The 17,124-nt window shown below is 42.7% G+C and overlaps 2 protein-coding genes across 7 annotated transcripts; one reads left to right on the top strand and one right to left on the bottom strand.

Moving 5' to 3' along the window:
• Positions 1-703: 703 nt before the first annotated feature.
• On the bottom strand, positions 704-8,589 carry rprd1b (regulation of nuclear pre-mRNA domain containing 1B). Of its 3 annotated transcripts, XM_010891453.4 has the most exons (8): positions 8,499-8,589; positions 7,518-7,734; positions 7,250-7,379; positions 5,917-6,056; positions 3,959-4,098; positions 3,462-3,588; positions 2,788-2,963; positions 704-2,603 (listed from the first exon to the last, which is right to left on the bottom strand). In XM_010891453.4, the coding sequence occupies exons 2-8, from the start codon at positions 7,666-7,668 to the stop codon at positions 2,454-2,456; spliced, it is 1,014 nt and encodes a 337-aa protein (XP_010889755.1). In that variant the 5' UTR covers positions 7,669-7,734; positions 8,499-8,589; the 3' UTR covers positions 704-2,453. The 3 variants fall into 3 exon arrangements, with proteins under 3 accessions (XP_010889755.1, XP_010889754.1, XP_010889757.1); XM_010891452.3 differs by lacking the exon at positions 8,499-8,589 and having other exon boundaries at positions 7,518-8,378; XM_010891455.3 differs by lacking the exon at positions 8,499-8,589 and having other exon boundaries at positions 3,959-4,080; positions 7,518-8,378.
• On the top strand, positions 8,589-16,722 carry tti1 (TELO2 interacting protein 1). 4 transcript variants are annotated; one of them, XM_010891457.5, is made up of 8 exons: positions 8,589-8,662; positions 9,086-11,413; positions 12,412-12,582; positions 12,914-13,059; positions 14,008-14,148; positions 14,716-14,920; positions 15,984-16,071; positions 16,232-16,722. In XM_010891457.5, the coding sequence occupies exons 2-8, from the start codon at positions 9,109-9,111 to the stop codon at positions 16,452-16,454; spliced, it is 3,279 nt and encodes a 1,092-aa protein (XP_010889759.2). In that variant the 5' UTR covers positions 8,589-8,662; positions 9,086-9,108; the 3' UTR covers positions 16,455-16,722. The 4 variants fall into 4 exon arrangements, 3 of the variants coding, with proteins under 3 accessions (XP_010889759.2, XP_010889758.2, XP_010889760.2); XR_004576566.1 differs by having other exon boundaries at positions 8,640-8,752; positions 15,118-16,071; positions 16,232-16,265; XM_010891456.5 differs by having other exon boundaries at positions 8,640-8,752.
• Positions 16,723-17,124: the final 402 nt, after the last annotated feature.

Here is a 17,124-nt window from a genome sequence, read left to right as displayed (position 1 = left end):
CTATTTCAGTTCTCAACACAAATCCAAAGTTTATTTGTCCCCAACAGGGACTTATTTTTGTAATGCCTGGCATCCCTTCAATATAAAATACCCCTCAAGGTTCTCTAATGTTGATCTTGCTACTGTATCTCTTTGAGATCCTGTAGAATTTGAACATTGAGTGGATAAAATGGATGCAACTTCTGTAAAGGTGCATGTGCACTAGGATACAAACCAACAAAACCAGGTTAACCCAATTAAACCTCAACAAAGAAAATATATTTCTCCTTAATTAATTTGCAAAAATGAAAAACGTATCTTTGTTTTGTCATTATGGGGTATTGTGAATAGATACATGAGGAAAAAATATATTTAATCAATTTTAAAATAAAGCTGTAACAAAATGTGGAAGGAGTGAATACTTTCTGGATGCACTGTATCTGTGTATTACACCTATTGCACACACTGCAATATTACAACATTGAAAGTTGGAAAATTCTCTCAATAGCTCACCAGTTAACAGGGTTTTCCAGATACATTACTGTGCTAATTGTTGAATGCCTTCCCTCATAACCACTATCTCTCAGGGTTGGAACAGTGGGTCCAAAAGAAGAGGTCAAGCACACGGTGGATTTTACTCCTAGTGGCACCGGATCCAGGACACTGATGGTAGCTGCACAGCGTCAAAGGATACTTGACAATGGAGATTAAAAAATGAATACCATTATGATTATGAAGAGTTTATCAATGATATCTTTGTTTGTATTATGAAGCATTTAAAAGAGGCATGAACAGTGGACACGTTTTTCTTAATGCCCTTAAAAACCATTGTATTACAGAAGATAATGCAAAACACGGTGCACCAATTCATGGATGGGTTGTGTAGAAGTTGATGCCAAACGTCCCCATAAAAAAATGAACTGGTCCAGAGTGTATCAATGTCAGAGTATAAACCAGCATTGCTATTTTCCAATGGTTCCATTTATTTGTATTGATGGGGGGGGAAATAATTACTGAAAAACTACTGCTGTAGTACAGTATCTGCAAAGAGAAACACATGCCACATTTTCATTTTCTAGTAAATCATTTCCTGGGGAAGATGTCCTACTATCCTGCAACATCAGGAAACACTTACCGCCGTGGATTGGATCTATAAGACTAAATAAAGGACCCTCGCACCTGGACAGTCAACGATCATAAAAATATGACTTATCTATGGACTCCTGAGGAAAGAAAGACAACAGCAGAGTAACACCAGGAACCTCCCGTCAGGTCACTTTCTGCTCCTCTGTCATATCTGAATAATGCTGAACAACAGGTGGCATTCTGACACAGATTTGTCAGCATGTTACACCTTTGTGAAAACATTTATCTAGGGCAAAAAAGTACATTATCAACAAAGCTCAGTCAAGAGAATGTCACTGAACATGTATTCCTTAGGGACTAAGTCAATGTCTATCTATCTAACCCAACTCTAATAACCTCTATCAGCCACTTTATCTGAGGGCTAAACTTATTCACATTGGACTGAGAAACACTAGGACAGAAATGTTAATTTAACATTAATTTACTGATGACCGATGGTCACTTACTGCCACGTAGGACAATGCAAATCATGTACAATGACAAGAGCTGAAGGTTGAATTGTATGTTTGAGTTGGAATTTTAAAGCATCGTAAAACTGACAACCAAAATGCAACGTACACAGAAGAGGCCCCTTCCCTACATACATTCTAACAGAAATCAGACATTTTATCAGCATTACACAAAGCCATCAACTTAAAGCCAGTAAAATAACTGTAATGGGGAAATCCAGTGTAAGAATGAGACTCAGATTCTTCAATGCACATCAAACCTATGTCTGCAAAGTTAAACAAAGCATACACTCAAAATCCTTTGACTTTCAGTGTGGACGAATATACATCTGCACTATTCCAAAAAGTGAGCAATTTTTTTTTTTTACATTTTCAGTGGAACATTTAAAAAAAGTACTCCTTGTGGATAGACATGTATAGTTTGTTTAACCTGGGAATAATTGTCTTTTATTTGACAAACATTATAAACTAAAATATCTGAGACTCAGCATCTCATTGTTACCGTGGAATTGCCGTGATGCCTCTCTTTACAAAGCCGTCACAAGAATCTAGTGGCTGAGTGACAGCCAAAATGAACACAAAATCCACTTTGCATGACCGGTTTCATCTTCGTTCCAACATAAAATCAGTTATCTGCCGTTTTGTCTGGTGTTCAGAATAAAATCAAAAAGGAGGATATTTGTCCAAGCTGGTGTGACTGAATCTTCAATGACCACTGTCTCTCCCACCGGGGTTTGCCCCTACCACTGTTCCTCCCGGCCTCGCCATAGGGTTCAGTGTTACGTGAGCAGGTTCAACAGTGTGTGTGTGTGTGTGTGTGTGTGTGTGTGTGTGTGTGTGTGAGTATGCCCTGACAAGAGGCAGGGTGTGGCAGGAAGCTCAGTCAGTGGAGAACAGGTCTCCAGCAGAAGGTAGAGGGGCCAGGCCTCCTGTCACATTGGGCAGCAGAGAGAGGTCAGGCAGGCTCTGGATGTGGGACTTGAGCTCCTTGCGCACCTGAGTGACCCGCGCAAGCTTCTGTTTGTACTCCTGCAATACAAAGAACAGGACTCAGGGTCAAGCAGAGCAGAGCCGGTAAAATTCACTGTCCACTCCTTCAAAGTAACTTACAAAGCTGCTGCAATTTCATCATAGGAAAACCAGTATTTCCCCGTTCGGATGACTGGTTGGTAACAACATCATCAAAAGAATGAGGTTGATGGTTTCTACTTGCCTCCAGTTTCTTCTCCCTCTCAGCGAGGGCTTCCTTCTGGCTGCCAATGTACTCTGTCAGCATGCGTGCAAGCTGCCGCCGGTCCTCCAGCTCCGCAGCCAGGCGGCCGTTATACTCAGCCAGCAGTAGACAGGCCTCGTCCACTGTCTTAGACAGCTTATCAGCTGCCTCCTTGTCTAGGGACAGGGTCATAGTTCAAAAGCGTTTTACACTAGTATCTATATACAAGTGCAAAACGTCAGATTTGGGCACGGAAGCAAACGCATTGGAACACTCCTGGAATGACTCCTTCCTAGGTGCCCCAAATGAGACCTAGGAATTGGGAAAGCTCAATAGGGGAATGTCTAAAAATGTAAGATGGCAATTCATAACTTATGTTCCTAACAAAACAATTCCTCAATGCCTAAATGCGCACTGAACGTACTATGGCCTTATCTCATTCTGTAAAAGGTCATGGTAATTCCATGCCCATTTAAATGCTTTATGCTATGTATTGCTTTATTAAAGTACTACACAAAGTTTGTTTTGATTACATATTTGCTTCAGGAAAATGTCTCATTTTATAAAAAATGCTTCCTTACCTCATCTCCTTGATAACATTGTACATGTTTTCAAAAGCCAGATGGGGATGAGACAGGAGGATAGGAAATGGTAAAGGCTTCCTCAGCACTTACCAGTGATCTTCTCTAGCAGAGAAACATCCTGAACTTCCTGTGGCAGAGAAGCAATCTTCTGCCGCACCGCAGCATCACCCGAGGCTGCATTCTCCAGGTCCTGAAGGGCTTTGACAAGCTCCTCCGTCTATGGGGAGGGAAGTCTGGGTGAATATCAAACCTATGGGTACAGTCTCCAATTCAAGCAATATGCGGATTATTACCAGATGAGGATGATAATGTTTCTAAATGAAGAACTGCTTTACTAGTAAGAAGTAACTGTCATGATTCTCCATATCATTATTGTTACCAGAGTATTTAAACCAAAATACTGTAGATTATTTGTTAATTTCTTGCGACAAAATCTAAACTTAGTGGGTTATCCCCACTTTAAATATTATTTTAAATCTAGAGCATACAGGGTGTGAATATTTTAAACTGCAACTTTACATCCTTTGTTTCACTGACATCTAGTGGAGAACTGTCAAATGAATAGACGTGTTGTGTTGTTCACCTACCATCTGTGGGCCTGAGATATCTGAATCCCGTGGGGACATGTGGCCTCTGTAATCATCATCATCTTCCTCTTCTTCTGGTTCTTGGATCTTATGATAGGTCCGTTTAGATGCCTTCTTCTCCTCTGAAATAGACAGGATGACTATATAAAAAGTATTAGTTTCTTGGGAATTCTGACATTGAAAACACACTGTGTAGATTAAATAATTACACTCCTTGAAAGTTTTTTTGTGAGCATTGATATTTAATCTTCATTTCAACAGTGATGACAGTGAAACAACACTTTGCAACAATTTAACAGAAATGCAAGCCTTTATCTTTAAATGCTGGTGTAGCCTGCTTTAGAATAAAAATACCTGAGCATAGAAGGGGAAAATGGATCTAGACCCCCTAGATTAGAGCGATGCAGGGATTTTCCAGCATATAAAACTCAAATGTGACTGCCTTCCTAAAATCTGTGTGTCAGCATGGTATATATTTTTTTTTAAACGCATGTTAAATATAAGCAAATGTGACCGTAGAAGGAAAAATGTTTCGTATTGTCAGTGTTGCCACATGGGTAGGTTTCGTTTTTTATGGGTTTGAGCAGGTCGATCTATTGACTGTATTGAAAAACTTGCATTTAAGCCTTCTTCATTTCTATAGGATTAATACCGGGGCTTTGATGGGCAGCTGGTCCGGAGCACATAGTTCCAGTACTGTTGTTCCTTGCCCACATTGCATCTGGAAAACTGTGCATTCATTACTCTTTTGAGAGCAGAGGATTCTTCGAATTGCTTGGATGTATGAATTGTTCAATATAAATAAACTTTCTTGCTTCTTCTTGAACTCAAATGTAGAGCAAATCTCTTTCTAACAGTTGACTGATTATGGCACCCCTTAACGTTACCCCATGTTCTTCAAGACTAAACTTAAGCATATTTTGAGTGGCTCTTAGTGGGATGGACTATGCTGGATAGAATGCCAGTATTCTGGAATTGTCTTCTTCCGTAGATAATCTTCTTGAGAGTGCGTTGATTGACTTCAGAACAGTAACAGAAAACATCACCATAACCCCTTATCAGTATCATCAGCATTAATAGCCTCTCAGTGTTAGAAGTGCTAAACAAATCCAAAGACATTGCGATATTAGATTCTTCAAACTCTTTGCCTTGATGACAGCTTTGCACGCTTTTGGCATTCTGACAACTTAAGAAATATTAATGATTAGGTGTGTCCAACCTTTTTACTGGTACTGTACATTAGAGGGAAGCGGGGCATGGCTAAAATCTTATGCATTTTACATGTGATTGATTTCAAAGACAACTCGCAACAAAATGGGCTCATCAACTTATTCCAAAATATGGGTGCATTTGTCTGTTTTTCAGTGTTTGTTTTAGTTTGACATCAATGCATGAGTTGCTTTTTTAATGTGAAAAACAGATCATCTTGAATGCATGGATGACATGCACATTCATTTTACCACCACCAAAAGAGGGGACTACTTGTGCATGTGCAGTTTGTTTACAGTTGAGCACAGACTGATAGCTAAAAGCATTTCCATTAGAGACTGATGGGTCATGCCATGAACGTCGAGTTGGCCAATCCTATATTTATCCACAATAGAAACCTTGAGGAAAATGCATATCGCGTAGATCCCCATTTATTTCATTAGTAATGATATCTGTCTACTCAAGGCTCTATTGGCCAGTGTTGTAGACACAGATTAAGCCTGGTCCTGGACTAAAATAATCAAGCTCAATGGAAATCTCTGTCAATTATAATTGCAATTAAATTATTAATCAGACACGAAATATACAGTTTCTAAGATGAAAGCAAGTGTTTTATTTATTTTATATTAAATGGGTGTTTTTCCACATGTTGCAGGTTCTCTTGAAAACAACTTGATAGCAGCAATAAAACAAATAGCAAGCATCAGCAAGAAAAGCATCAGTGAAGACATAGGGGTCTCTGACTGTACCTGTGGGTTGGTGTTGGGGGCTGTTTGAGTCTTCAATAGCGAGCTTTAGTTGCTGGATGAACTCTGCCTTGTAGAGGCTGCGCTCCTGCCAGATAGTGAGCAGCCTGTCCATGGGCTTTCTACAGCCATCATCTGCCTCTCTGAGGGAGGAAGAAATTTGTCATGATATAAGACTTCATTATCAATAATTTATTTGAATTTGTAGCTATGTTACCAATGTTTTGAATGCAGTTAATGTCTTAAAGATATACCCAGTTAATGTCTTAAAGATATACCTAGTTAATGTCTTGAAGATATACCTAGTTAATGTCTTGAAGATATACCCCATTTCATGGCTAACAGAGGTATGATAATGACTCTACCTACATACTATCCACATATAAACAATATACTACATATCCTGCCCCACATGGGAGGTTTAAAATATTATTTTGTTAATTGCAAAAGTCCCAGGCTGCATCTTTAAGCCTGATTTAATGACTGACTGAATAGTATGGCAGACAATATATATAATACATTATTACTGCTCTAATTACACTGGTGACCACTTTATAACAGCAATAAGACACCCCTGGGGTTTGAATCATATGGCCAATGTACCATGGCTAAGTGCTAAATGCACACTTCCTTCAGCCGCTTGGCTTAGCAGTAATACAGCAGTAATGTAAGAGATGTGTCAAGATAAGAATAAAAGCCCCCATAGTTTTACTACTATGAACTGGTTACTTGAATAAAACAGTAACCAATTATTTTTGCTTTATAACCTTTTGTATATTGGCAGAAATAATTATTCCCGTAATCAGCATCCAGTACCTAAACATCCCTAGAAACAGCTCTGGAAATAATTAAGAGACCACTACACCTTTGAAAAGCAAAGTTTTGGTGAGGAACAGATGTGTTCAATTTTCAGTGGTCTCTTAATTTTAACCCTTCTGTTCCTCACTCAAAACCTTCCTTTTCAACATTTTTGGAAAGGAAAGAAAAAGGTGCAGTGGTCTCTTAATTTTTTCCAGAGCTGTATATTTATATATGAAAACAAAGACCTGCATAAAACGCCTGAATCATAAATTGTATGTTTGAGCCTTGACTGTGCCACCAGAAAATTTGTGGCTGGGAAGACCTATGGGCAAAGTAAATTGCCATAATTTCTCAGCTAACTGAGGTTGTCAGTGTGGAAAATCACTTCAGATTTATTCGGACAAGGCTCACCTCCTATTGACAGGAGACAGCCAGGTACAATTGGATTTGACAAAAATTTTTGAAAAACACAAAAACCGCCATTGAAGTGAGAGAAAAATGTTGCTCTCAAACGGTATCATACCATACCACATACCTTGCAACATGAGAGCAGGCGTCAACAAGGACTGTCTCAAAGTCTTTGGCAAACTCTGGACCTTTTTTCTTGCTATTTTGAATCACATCATTTGCAAGATACAGGAAAGTCAACTTCCTGCTGCTTTTTGCTGAAACAAAAACACAGAGAGACGATCAAATAAATAGTAGGATTTTACATGCATAATGTGACATACAAATGTTTCCGTGACTAGCAAGCTGTGGTTGACGATATAATGAGTACTACTGTAGCGTTCATAAGTTCTTACCTTTCTTTAATTCTCTGTGCCATACTTTGACTATGAGCGATGAATGTTTGCGATGATGAATAATCCACAAAGACAGCGTTTGAACGCTCTGCTGAGAGTTGCTAAGCTCCGAAAGCTTCTTCTCCAACGCAGACTCAGAAAAAGATGACATGATGTGCCCTGAGAGGGGACCCTCTTTGGTGTGCCTTTACTTTACCCCACAACTGTTACTTGGAGGCTAATAGAGGAAACTTGCAATGTCATCAAAAAAACATCCAGACAGTTAGCTAAGCAACCTGCTGCACAAAACAATAGCTAACGTTCGCTAATCTTCTGTCTCTACTCTGCCCCAAACCCAGCTAGTTAGCTACTTTTAGCGTCCTGTTTACAAATAGCCAACTAGAAACACTCGTACCTTGCTAACAACAGTAGCCTAGCAAGCAAGCTTGCAATCCACTGCTTGGCGTTAGGATACAAATTTATTTGTTGATTGTGAGAAAACGTGCTATATATTCATAATCTAGTAAATGTGCCGTTTTAATACACATACATGTAGCTATAAATGATAGTATAATGTTTAGGTGAGCCAACGTTTCTTCGTTAGCTAGCTAGCCAGCCGGCTGGCTTTCTAGAAACCACCTATCTCTCAACCTCTTCAAAGATGGCAGCTTGACCTTTCACCCGATTCAGAGCCAGTGCAAAATGAGTTCGAAAACCGTTGCAAAGTCTGAATCTTGTGAAATTAGATCACGTGGCGAGGAGTATTATTCAAATATTGACACATGCAGATATATTTGTACTGGCAAAATGTATGATGCACCCTACGTCGGTCAATAGTATTTGCAAAACCCTTGCATTGGCTAGCTAACTGTAGATAGCTAAAGTTAGCTGACGTTGAGCTTAGTAGCTAGCTAAATAAGCGTAGCAAAATATTATATATACAGGCTAAAGCCTTAACGTTAGCTACCGGAGGGGGGTAAACGAAAAAAAATATTATCGTACCAGTTTTGCAGGTCACACAATTGCAGCAAAGTTAACTTTATGGGAAAAGTTGCTATATCTTCTTGTATTAAGTGAACCCAAGCTAGCTAGAAAGCATGGTAAACTGTCGCAGGATAATGACGTAGATAGCCACAGGGAACGTGATGTTTGTGTGTGACAGCCAGGTAGGATAGTTAGCCAATCTTTATTCAGTTTCAGTGTTGTATCTCGAAATGAGTTCTCAGATGTTCGTCCTAAAATATTCACAATCAAATGTAAGAATATTAGGATATTTCTTTGGTTGTTATTGCTTCGACTTTTAAGTATTCCATTCGATAACCAGTTATCTGGCTAGCTAACTACCTTTAGCAATGATGGTCTGTCACATTTCTGTTTGGTTTATTTAAGCAACAGGACAAAGTTAAGCCAATAAAATTAACATTTAGGTAAATGAAATGTTTTGTGTCCAAGATATTATTAAGATAATCAAAACTGTTTGCTGGCATGCTACCCATTTACTGCTTAACTGTCCCACCACTTCCCAAAACATTACTGTACATGTAGCAATTACTAAATGATGATCCTAACATCACAATTCTCTCTTTCAGTGAGTTCTATTTGTCTTGTAAGAATGGACCATCAGATTGACAATCCGAAGCTTGCTTTTGCTTACTTACGTCCAGCCTGTGTCCTCCTGACTCGTGAGCCTACTGTGGGCAATGTAGAAAGCCTGAGCACTCAGCTGAGGCATGTCAATGATGGAACTCTTCAGCAGCTGCAGGACTATGTCCTTTTCCCTCTCCGCTTTGTCCTCAAAATCCCTGGCCCCAAACAAGATGGCTTAGTCCAGGCCGTGGCCGAGGCCATGGCCTACATCCTGGAGAACACCTGTGTACACTGCTGGCAGACGCTGAGAGATCTCCTCTCTGAGCTCTGTCTCTGCCTCTGCTCCCCCACGGACCCAGGGAAGCCAGCACCAGCCTCAGAGGAGCTGAAAGCTGCAATACTGAGGTGCCTGGATGCTCTACTACATGCAGCGTATGGTGATGTGGTCTTCAAGCTGTTTGAGCCAACCATGCTGCCTGGCCTTGGTGCGGCTATCTCTCTGCTGCTAGCCTTAGGAGAGCAGGAGAAGTCCCGCACTGTGCAGGCAGCTGCACTGAAATGCCTCCAGGTCCTGACCCTCCAGTGTGACTGTTCACTGGACCATGTGTCAGTGGGTCAGAAGGAAAGGCATGTCCTAGGCAGCACCATGGCTTCCTTCTTACCTGGTATTACCATTGCTGTGAGCCGTGTGATCACAGGGGATATGAGGCATGGACACACTGTTACTGTCAGAGCAGTAAAGGTGTGGTTCAAGACAGTGGGACTGGTGATGGCTGACGACCAGCTACAGAAAGCCGGGTGTGAGGAGAAGCCGCCCACTGAGCTGGGGAGAGTGGGAGAGTTGGTAGTACAGAGGACTCCAGACTGGATGAGAAACACCAGTGGGAGACTGGCTTTGTTGTTAAAAAATATTATCTCCTGTACCTCAGCTCATCAGCACTGGAGAGTCAGGCTTGAGATGGTGAACCTATCAGACCACCTCCTTACCAACTGTAAATCCTCCCTGGGTGAGTGTGTGGGTCTCCTCCTTGAGGCTCTGGTGGGAGCTGTGAATGACGAGGAGACCATTGTGAGGGAGAGGTGTGAGGCTGCCTTGATGGATGTGGCAGAGAGGAGTCAGAGTTCAGATGGGAACAACCAGGCCTTCACTGATGTGCTGTCAGAGAACCTCCACTCCCTGGCCACTTCTTTGCCTCGCTTAATGAGAACGTCTGATGACCAGCGTAAGATGTTTGTCCTCAACGTGTTCCTAGGCTACCTCAAGATTCTGGGCCCCCGGGTGACGTCGGTGCTGAACTCTGCGACCCATCTTCAGCGGCTGTCCAAAGCCCTGATGCAGGTGTTAGAGCTGGATGTGACGGACGTCCGCATTGTGGAGGAAAGGAGCTCCATCCTTACTGAGGAGACGGGGGTCGGACCTCACAGGCCACATGCTCAGAGGAAACACTTCCTCTACTTCACCGATGAGAGGATCTTCTCCACTGTCAAGGAGATATGCAGGATGTTAGGTTACTACGGCAACATGTATCTCCTAGTGGATCACTTGATGGATCTGTTCAAAGAGTCTGCAGTCTACAGGAAGCAGGCTGCTATGGTGCTGAATGAAGTGATCACAGGAGCAGCAGGCGTTGTAGTAACCCGATGCCAGGAGAGGCAGGCCAAACCTAGTCAGGAGGACCTGAAATCAACAGTGGAGTCCATCATAGAGGAGTACACCAGCCCGAGTCACTGGCACTTGTCAACACGTATTAGTGAGGATTCTGAGAGCTGGGAACCGGAGCAGCTAAGCCAGTCTAGTCTCCTTTCCATATCTAATGATGTTGAAGGGAAAGGAAATGCCCTCCAGTCAGTCCATGCAGTTCGCAAGAACTCCACAATCCATGATCTGAACAGCAATATCTGGCAGATCTGCATCCAGCTGGAGGGGATAGGCTGCTTCGCCCATGCCTTGGGGATGGACTTCCGTCTCATCCTGATGACATCACTATACCCAGTGCTGGAGAAGGCAGGGGATGAGACTCTGTTGATCAGCCAGGCAGCACTGAATGCCATGTGGGATATCAGCCAGGCCTGTGGGTATGCGTCCTTGAAGGAGCTGATCAATGAGAACTCTGACTACTTGCTTAACAACGTATCTCTGAACCTGCAGAGGCTGGGTGTCCACCCCCATGCACCCAGGGTCCTTACCGTCATGTTCAGCCACTCCGACTCCAGCCTGCTGCCTCTGGTTGGGGACATTGTCCAGGATGTGCTGCTGGCTCTGGACATGAGCTACGACGAGACGTCCCCTCTTTTTTGCACTGTGCTGCACTCGCTGATGAAGGCTCTAGGTAGTTTCCACGTCCATGTTTTGCTCGATGACTCAAGCATACACATTACATTTTAATTTTGTCACTTTCTGAATGCATCCCTTAAGATTTAATTACAAGGTTTCAGTCATGTTTGCTCCTAGTTGGTCTTGACAGAAAGGGACTTTTTCACCTGATTTTTACACATTCAGGATATATGTAGGTGCTTAAATAGTTGACATTTTTCGCATGCATGTTGCATCCATATATTGGTAAGGAAAACTGATAATACATCTTTTCATTAAAGAGGAAGTGTTGGTAAGATTAAACATATGGGAGAGGTAGTCTGAAGGCTGTGGGCTTTGTTCATACCCATGACCGGCAGAAATGAGGCTGGAACCATTGGACTATCGCAGGGGGTCGGTCAAGCTCCTGTTATGGAAGCACTCCCTCATCTGCGCTTGGAGGACACCTTTGGTACTGCAGTTTAGATGAAGTTGAATGTTTATTAAAATTAAAAATCAAGTTGGCTGACAATATGTTGTCATTAGAGTTACCTGGGAGCAATTAGGGTTACCTGCCTAGCTCACCTTCCCAGCTTTTGGATTCAATCTAGTAATCTTTTTTCATATTTTCTGAACCACTAGGCAACCTGCTGATTCCAAATGGGAAATCTACTTCCTTACTTTATGACCACTTCAAAACGTCTTGCTTCATGACCACTTCAAAACATCTTACTTTATGACCACTTCAACCATGGGCAAACATGTATGGATGCTTTTTTTCAGTTTTCTGTGGGATTCTTTTTTTCTTTTTAGTGTCTGTGCTTTTAAAGTTAATGTATTTATTCTATCTCTGTCTTGTTTGTTTTCCTATGTGGTACGGGTAGGCCCCCCAATACTGTTTAAATTTGTAATTGTCCATTTTGGTTTGTTTCTCAAAACATTTAGTAGTTTGTTCAAATTAAACATTAAAAGCTTGAACGGGGTGCAAAAAGACTGTGAGTCAACAGTGTTAACCGTGTTGCTTTTCCAATACAGCGAGATGGTTCCCATCTGGTATTCGGATAACAAATGAGAACAACAAAGCCAAGAAGGTCTGGTGTGAGCAGGACCAGCTGAATGTGCACCAGTTTCTCCTGGACTTCCACAAACAGATGGAGCTGGCAGAGGGCATTGGGGTAGAGGAGGATGTGGGCACAGAGAACCCAGGTTAGTTGGTGCTCTCTGTCTGCCCGCCACTCCTGTTCCTTTGGGAGCTCAGGCCTCGCACTAATGATGCACAACATTAATGCTATACTTGGTCATGCTTCACTTCTCAGTGCAACTGTGTCATTTCACACCTGAATACGCTTCAGTCAAGCTGTTTTCTTTACAGTTTGGTCCAGATTCCTTGCATTGCTTTTTGGTCATCTGCAGGTTTTGTAGTGTCTGCTGCTGTCAGAGTTCAGAGTTTCACAAATATTAACTGAACGCTGTACAACAGAATTCCGAGTCGTAGTTCTTGGCGCTGCATTGAAATGTTTTGTTGTCGTGTTTTCAGAGATCCCTCCGCTGACAGATCTTGACGAAGACATGGAGGGTCCTGATGTGAAAGCTGAACTCCCATACCACATCACCATAGCCAAAGAGGTCATGGAGCGCTGTGTTCACCTGCTGTCCGATCCCAGGCTCCGACTCCGACTGAAGGTACACCTCTACATTGGTTAGAACTCTAACGTGTTTGAAGGTACAACTCTATATTGGTTAGAACTCTAACGTGTTTGACGGTACACCTCTACATTGGTTAGAACTCTAACGTGTTTGAAGGTACACCTCTACATTGGTTAGAACTCTAACGTGTTTGAAGGTACACCTCTACATTGGTTAGAACTCTAACGTGTTTGGAGGTACACCTCTACATTGGTTAGAACTCTAACGTGTTTGAAGGTACACCTCTACATTGGTTAGAACTCTAACGTGTTTGAAGGTACACCTCTACATTGGTTAGAACTCTAACGTGTTTGGAGGTACACCTCTACGTTGGTTAGAACTCTAACGTGTTTGGAGGTACACCTCTACGTTGGTTAGAACTCTAACGTGTTTGGAGGTACACCTCTACGTTGGTTAGAACTCTAACGTGTTTGGAGGTACACCTCTACGTTGGTTAGAACTCTAACGTGTTTGGAGGTACACCTCTACGTTGGTTAGAACTCTAACGTGTTTGAAGGTACACCTCTACGTTGGTTAGAACTCTAACGTGTTTGAAGGTACACCTCTACGTTGGTTAGAACTCTAACGTGTTTGAAGGTACACCTCTATATTGGTTAGAACTCTAATGTGTTTGCCTTGCAGCATTGCGTTGCAGAGGCCGTTGCAGTGCATTGTCTCTGGTGTGTTCAGTGAATTTATCGAGCATGCACATCAAACAGAATGCGGAGACCTTTGCTGTACAAAAACCCTGGCATTTCTTACATACATTTCTGTGCAATAATGCAATAGGTGTTATCGAGGCATAAGGATCTTCAGAGCGTAGTCTGGCCTCCATTTGAAGTGTTTTTACGTTCACCAGATCGGTTCTTTCTGCAGATCCGGGCTCTAGATCTGACTGTGTGCGTGCGGGTCTGTGTGTGCGCGTGTGTTCGGGATGTATTGCAGGTCCTGGATGTGCTTGAGCTGTGTGTGTGTGTGCTGAGTGAGAAGGAGAATGAGCTGTTACCAATGGCCCACCGCTGCTGGCCTGCCCTCCTGCTCCGACTCACTGCTGACGACCCACTAGCTGTCCTCCGAGCTTTTAAGGTATCTATCGAAGTGCTTCCACAGCACTGACTGGAAGGCTCCGTTTACATTGGCCGTCCAGTTCTGTTCAGCTCCACTTGACATCGAACCTCCTCACATCAGATCTTTTTTTTGGATGTGGTTAGATAGACTAAATAGTAAAGAAAAAGAAAATGTGTGGTACTATTTCACACTGTTGAAACATTATTTTGTGTGGTCTTTGATTGGTCAGTAGTTAGAGCTTTGTGCTTGCAATGAGACCATTTATGCACGCGCAAGTCACTCTGGACAAAAGCGTCTGCTAAAGGATTCAGTTGTTAGAGCCATTGTGCTTGCAACTTCAGGATTGTGGGTTTGATTAAAGAAATTAGGCCAGAATTACTGGCCATTTATGCACAAACTAAGTCAATCTGGAGAAAAGCATGAGGATTCAATTCTATTCAATAGAAATTACACATCTATTACATAACTGACCAAAAGAACACAGGGATCCATTTATCTCATTAATGGTAAGGCATTATATTGTTATGAATTTACGCTCATTCACCGTTGGTATTTCTTCCGATGTATTGTCTGTTCACTCCATAGGTTCTCTGCACACTGGGAGAAACCTGCAGAGACTTCTTGAGGAAGAGGGTGTCTAAAGAAGTGCTTCCCAAGCTGACCGCCTCGCTGTCCAAACAGGCTCCAGTGAGTGCCAGGGCGGGCCCAGTCTACAGCCACACCCTGGCCTACAAGCTGCAGCTGGCGGTGCTGCAGGGCCTGGGCTCTCTATGCCTTCGTCTGGACCTAGGTAGGCCACAAAACCACCAGCAACCTCAAATCTTTACTGAAGGAGGTGGTTCCTTTTTATTGAGAATGTAAGGAGCGTGAAGCCTCGTAGCCACTAGGTGGCAGTCTTGCGCTGTCATGGATTTACAATGGGCGTATCCTACTGACTGCATTGACTAGTGTATGTGCATGTATATTTCCCCAAACATGATCCCCAAGGAGACAGAGAACTTGCTGCTGTTGCCGCCGCGGTCAAGGGACCGACACAGGGCTTACCACAATGACGCCCACAGGTTTTCTGCTGTAGATCTGCGTGGATACACCTCACCTAACCGAGCTGATGCATGGTCTTCTCTGTATGTGGTGCTCTAAGATATCAGACCCAGAAGAATGCAGCTGAGTAGGCATGAGATGAGTACTGTGGACATGAGATGAGTAGGCATACGATGAGTGGGCTGGAGGCTGCAGTAGTAAAACACAGTAGTAAACATCAGCTCCTCCTCACCATTGGAATAAATCCAGGTTGCTTGTTATTGGTCAGGCATCCCATCGTGGTAGGTTTTATTTCCCCCATAGAGAAACGTTTGGACACTCCCTCTGTATTTCACAGGGACCTCGTTCCCAGACAAAAGAAGAAATGGGTAGGTTTACCGCATAATATCAATGCTGGTAAAAACCCATTTACCGTTTGAAATGGGCACTATTGTGTTCAGTCACAACGAAGCAGGTTGTTTTTTTTTTAGTCGTGCAGACTGAGTTGCAAAGCATCGCAACAGACCTTGAGTGAGAAGGCTTATTCTGAAATGAGGTTTGAATGGCGACCCAGTTAAGAGCTCGGGGAATACGTGTCTGTGGGGTGGGGGGAGCAGGGGGGGGGTGCTACCTCAAAGTGGTGGAGTTGCCATGGTTATGAAAGTACCGGGTGGGGAGTGGATGTGTGAAATCCGGAGATGGAGTCAAGCTGGGAGATTCCCCGACCATTTCAGCACTTTCCTCAACACAATCTGTTCCCTTCCCTTTTTTCTTTCCCCATTTTTTTCCATTCCTCCATTTTCCTTGAATACATCTGTGTTTGCTTTTTGCAGGGGACTCGGATCTGGATGCTGTAACTGAAGCCTGTCTGCCCTACCTCAGCTGCAGACAGCCACCTAAGCTGCAAGAGGCCTGTCTAAGGTATATTTTTAAAGCATTTTTAAAGCAGGAATCTAACAGTAGTATAGTCTATCAAAAGCAGTTTTTTCTTGGTCTGAACAGGATTCATTTTGTGATCTGTTTTATCAGCTTTCTATTTTAATTGTACTGAGTTAATCAGTGTGCTCTCTGTTCTGTGCAGTGTCTTCCGGCACCTGATTGAAGCGGACCCTGACGCCTTCTGGTTTACCCTGAATGAGCTGTACTGTCCGTGCTCTTACAGCCCACCTCACCCTAACCTGCAGCCTGTGCAGCTGAGTGGAATGGGCGTTCAGAGGAACGAGTACATAGACAACGTCCTGAAACTCCTGGAGATCTTTGGCTTACCTCAGGACACAACCAGCAGGAATCCAAAGCTGCGCTGATGAACAGTCATCCATCTGTCTGTCCCCAGAGGAGGGAACACTACATTGACGACAGCCACATGAGAGCACAGCGTACTGTAGTCTTCCCAGGGACTTCATCCTATATTTTAACAGTGACCTTGAGTGCTGAGTGGATCTGTTATAATGTTAGGGTGAACATACTTCAGTGTTCTCTCAAAGGATGGACACATGACCAGTATTTTGAATGTGAAAAAGTAGTAATTTATAGTACTCTTTAATAAATCATTATTGTTTTTTTATGATTTTATTCCCCCCCTGATTTCTTCAGTGTAACTGCTTATCCATTCTTACCATTAGATGGGTCAACATACTTAAGACTATGTCACTGAGCAAAATCATTTGAAAGACAATTTCAGCGTCTTTTCAACAAGAATGATGTATTTCTGGTGTCTTTTCAATATCTTGTGCTTATTGGGAGTTAACTACTTAGCCGAATGACAAAGCTGTAATCGTGCCTTTCATTACGATCTTCAATGTAATCTTTCTTCCATTACTATTTACACGTGGAGGTCATGGCCCTTACACACACATCTCCAACTGATTCAGACAGGTCTGCTGCTTCTGCTGCACGGACTCCTGATTTGGAAGTCATACAAGATGAACTCCACAGAAAGTTCAAGTACAGGTTACTGTCCATGTCTCAGGTCTT

Source organism: Esox lucius, chromosome 12 (genome assembly GCF_011004845.1).
Source record: "Esox lucius isolate fEsoLuc1 chromosome 12, fEsoLuc1.pri, whole genome shotgun sequence".
Lineage (NCBI taxonomy): Eukaryota > Metazoa > Chordata > Actinopteri > Esociformes > Esocidae > Esox > Esox lucius.
Note: the sequence above shows the minus strand (reverse complement) of the source record. Positions and strands in the feature narration are given on the sequence as shown.